This window comes from Diaphorina citri, unplaced genomic scaffold, assembly GCF_000475195.1.
Source record: "Diaphorina citri unplaced genomic scaffold, Diaci psyllid genome assembly version 1.1 scaffold11200, whole genome shotgun sequence".
Lineage (NCBI taxonomy): Eukaryota > Metazoa > Arthropoda > Insecta > Hemiptera > Psyllidae > Diaphorina > Diaphorina citri.
The window spans coordinates 1-1,711 of NW_007388572.1; the positions used below are offsets into that span (position 1 = coordinate 1).

The 1,711-nt window shown below is 42.0% G+C and overlaps 1 protein-coding gene across 1 annotated transcript; it reads left to right on the forward strand.

The window, feature by feature from the left end:
• Positions 1 to 709: 709 nt before the first annotated feature.
• On the forward strand, positions 710 to 1,708 carry LOC113472973 (unconventional myosin-IXb-like; the record flags this gene model as incomplete). Its single annotated transcript, XM_026832744.1, has 2 exons — positions 710 to 1,023; positions 1,504 to 1,708. Coding segments are annotated over 2 exons (519 nt in total), but the record flags the coding sequence as incomplete, so codon positions are not given.
• Between the last annotated feature and the right edge of the window lie 3 nt (positions 1,709 to 1,711).

The window sequence follows — 1,711 nt, forward strand, 5'->3', positions numbered from 1 at the left end:
AAAGAAGAAATGAAATAAATAATACAATAAACTATCAACAAAATATTCCAACTCAGGGGCGGGATTAAGTAAATGAAGCGAAGTGAAGGTTGGGCAGTGAAAGGCCAGTCTTGTCTTTCACTTTCGGGACGATAAAACCTCAGCAGTTACAGGGCAAACTACCTGAGTTAGAACTAGAAGTATACTCCGTCCACATTTTGGCCAATCTGCTCAAATTGTTCCCTTGGAAAAAAAAAGCAAACTTAAAAGTTCAAAAATTAATGAAATCTTCCCTAAAAACCTTCCCTGTCAAAAGTTTTCCACCAAGTACATTTCCCATTTTTTTTCCTCAGATACATTCCAAAATTCAAGAGCTTAAAACCAAGATAAATCAGGACAAAAAGAAGTGAAATCTCCCCTAAAAACCTTCTACGTCAAAACTTTTCCGCCAAGTACATTTCCCATTTTTTTTCCTCAGATACATTCCAAAATTCAAGAGCTCAAAACCAAGATAGACGAGGACAAAAAGTAAGCAGTGAAGGGTCAGTCTTGTCTTTCACTTTCGGGACCATAAAACCTCAGTTACAGGGCAAACTACCTGAGTTAGAACTAGAAGTACACTCCGTCCACATTTTGGCCAATCTGCTCAAATTGTTCCCTTGGAAAAAAAAGCAAACTTAAAAGTTGAAAAATTAATGAAATCTTCCCTAAAAACCTTCCCTGTCCAAAGTTTTCCGCCAAGTACATTCCCCATTTTTTTCCCCCTCAGATACATTCCAAAATTCAAGAGCTCAAAACCAAGATAGACGAGGGCAAACTACCCGAGCTAGAACTAGAAGTGTACTCCGTCCATATTCTGGCCAATCTGCTCAAGTTGTTCCTCCGGGAAATGCCAGAACCGCTCTTGACGTTCGAATACTATGAGGAATTCCTGAGGGCGGCAGATTTGACTGAAGACCGGGTGTCCACTCTGTTCTCCATATTGAAAACGCTGCCCAAACCCAACTTTGACCTGATGGAGCGGCTTATCTTTCATCTCGCCAGGTGAGGTTTAAAAAAGTGTTTTACTGCTGTTTGAAACAACTTCTACACTAGACGCATGTGGTCTGTGTTGTAGCATACCCATCCCGTAGTATCAGATGCGCGATAAGAGACACAATACTCACCATTTAGGTGCTGGGTCAACACGAGAACACCAGAAAGTAACCCGTTGAAATATTTGCAATCGAAAAACGAGTACAAATTTTTGTCGATGGTGGGATTTGAATCCGGAACCTTCTGCATGGCAAGCAAGTGCATTACCACTGGACTAACCGTGCCCCTTCCTTTCTTTGTGTCAGTTATCACTGATGAAGTGATGATGCCCTCACGAGCGAAGCGAAACATTTAGTTTATTGATCTGATAGACCAATAAACTAAAATCTAAAACATACCTGTGAAGTTGTAGAAGTCATTTTCCCTTTCTCCATCAATTAAAATTACTTTCCTTATCTACATGATTCTTTCTTCTTTTTCCACATACAGGGTGGCCTATCACGAAGAGGCGAACCGCATGACGCCCAACTCCCTGGCCATCGTGTTCGCACCCTGTATTCTCCGACAGCGCCATTTTCCCGCCCAGGACGCTCTGAGCGACATCTCGCGGCAAACTCTATGCATTGAGCTGATCATATCCGAGCAGCTGAAGAAATTGGCGGTCACCCTGAAGGATATTGACGATTTGGATACGGCC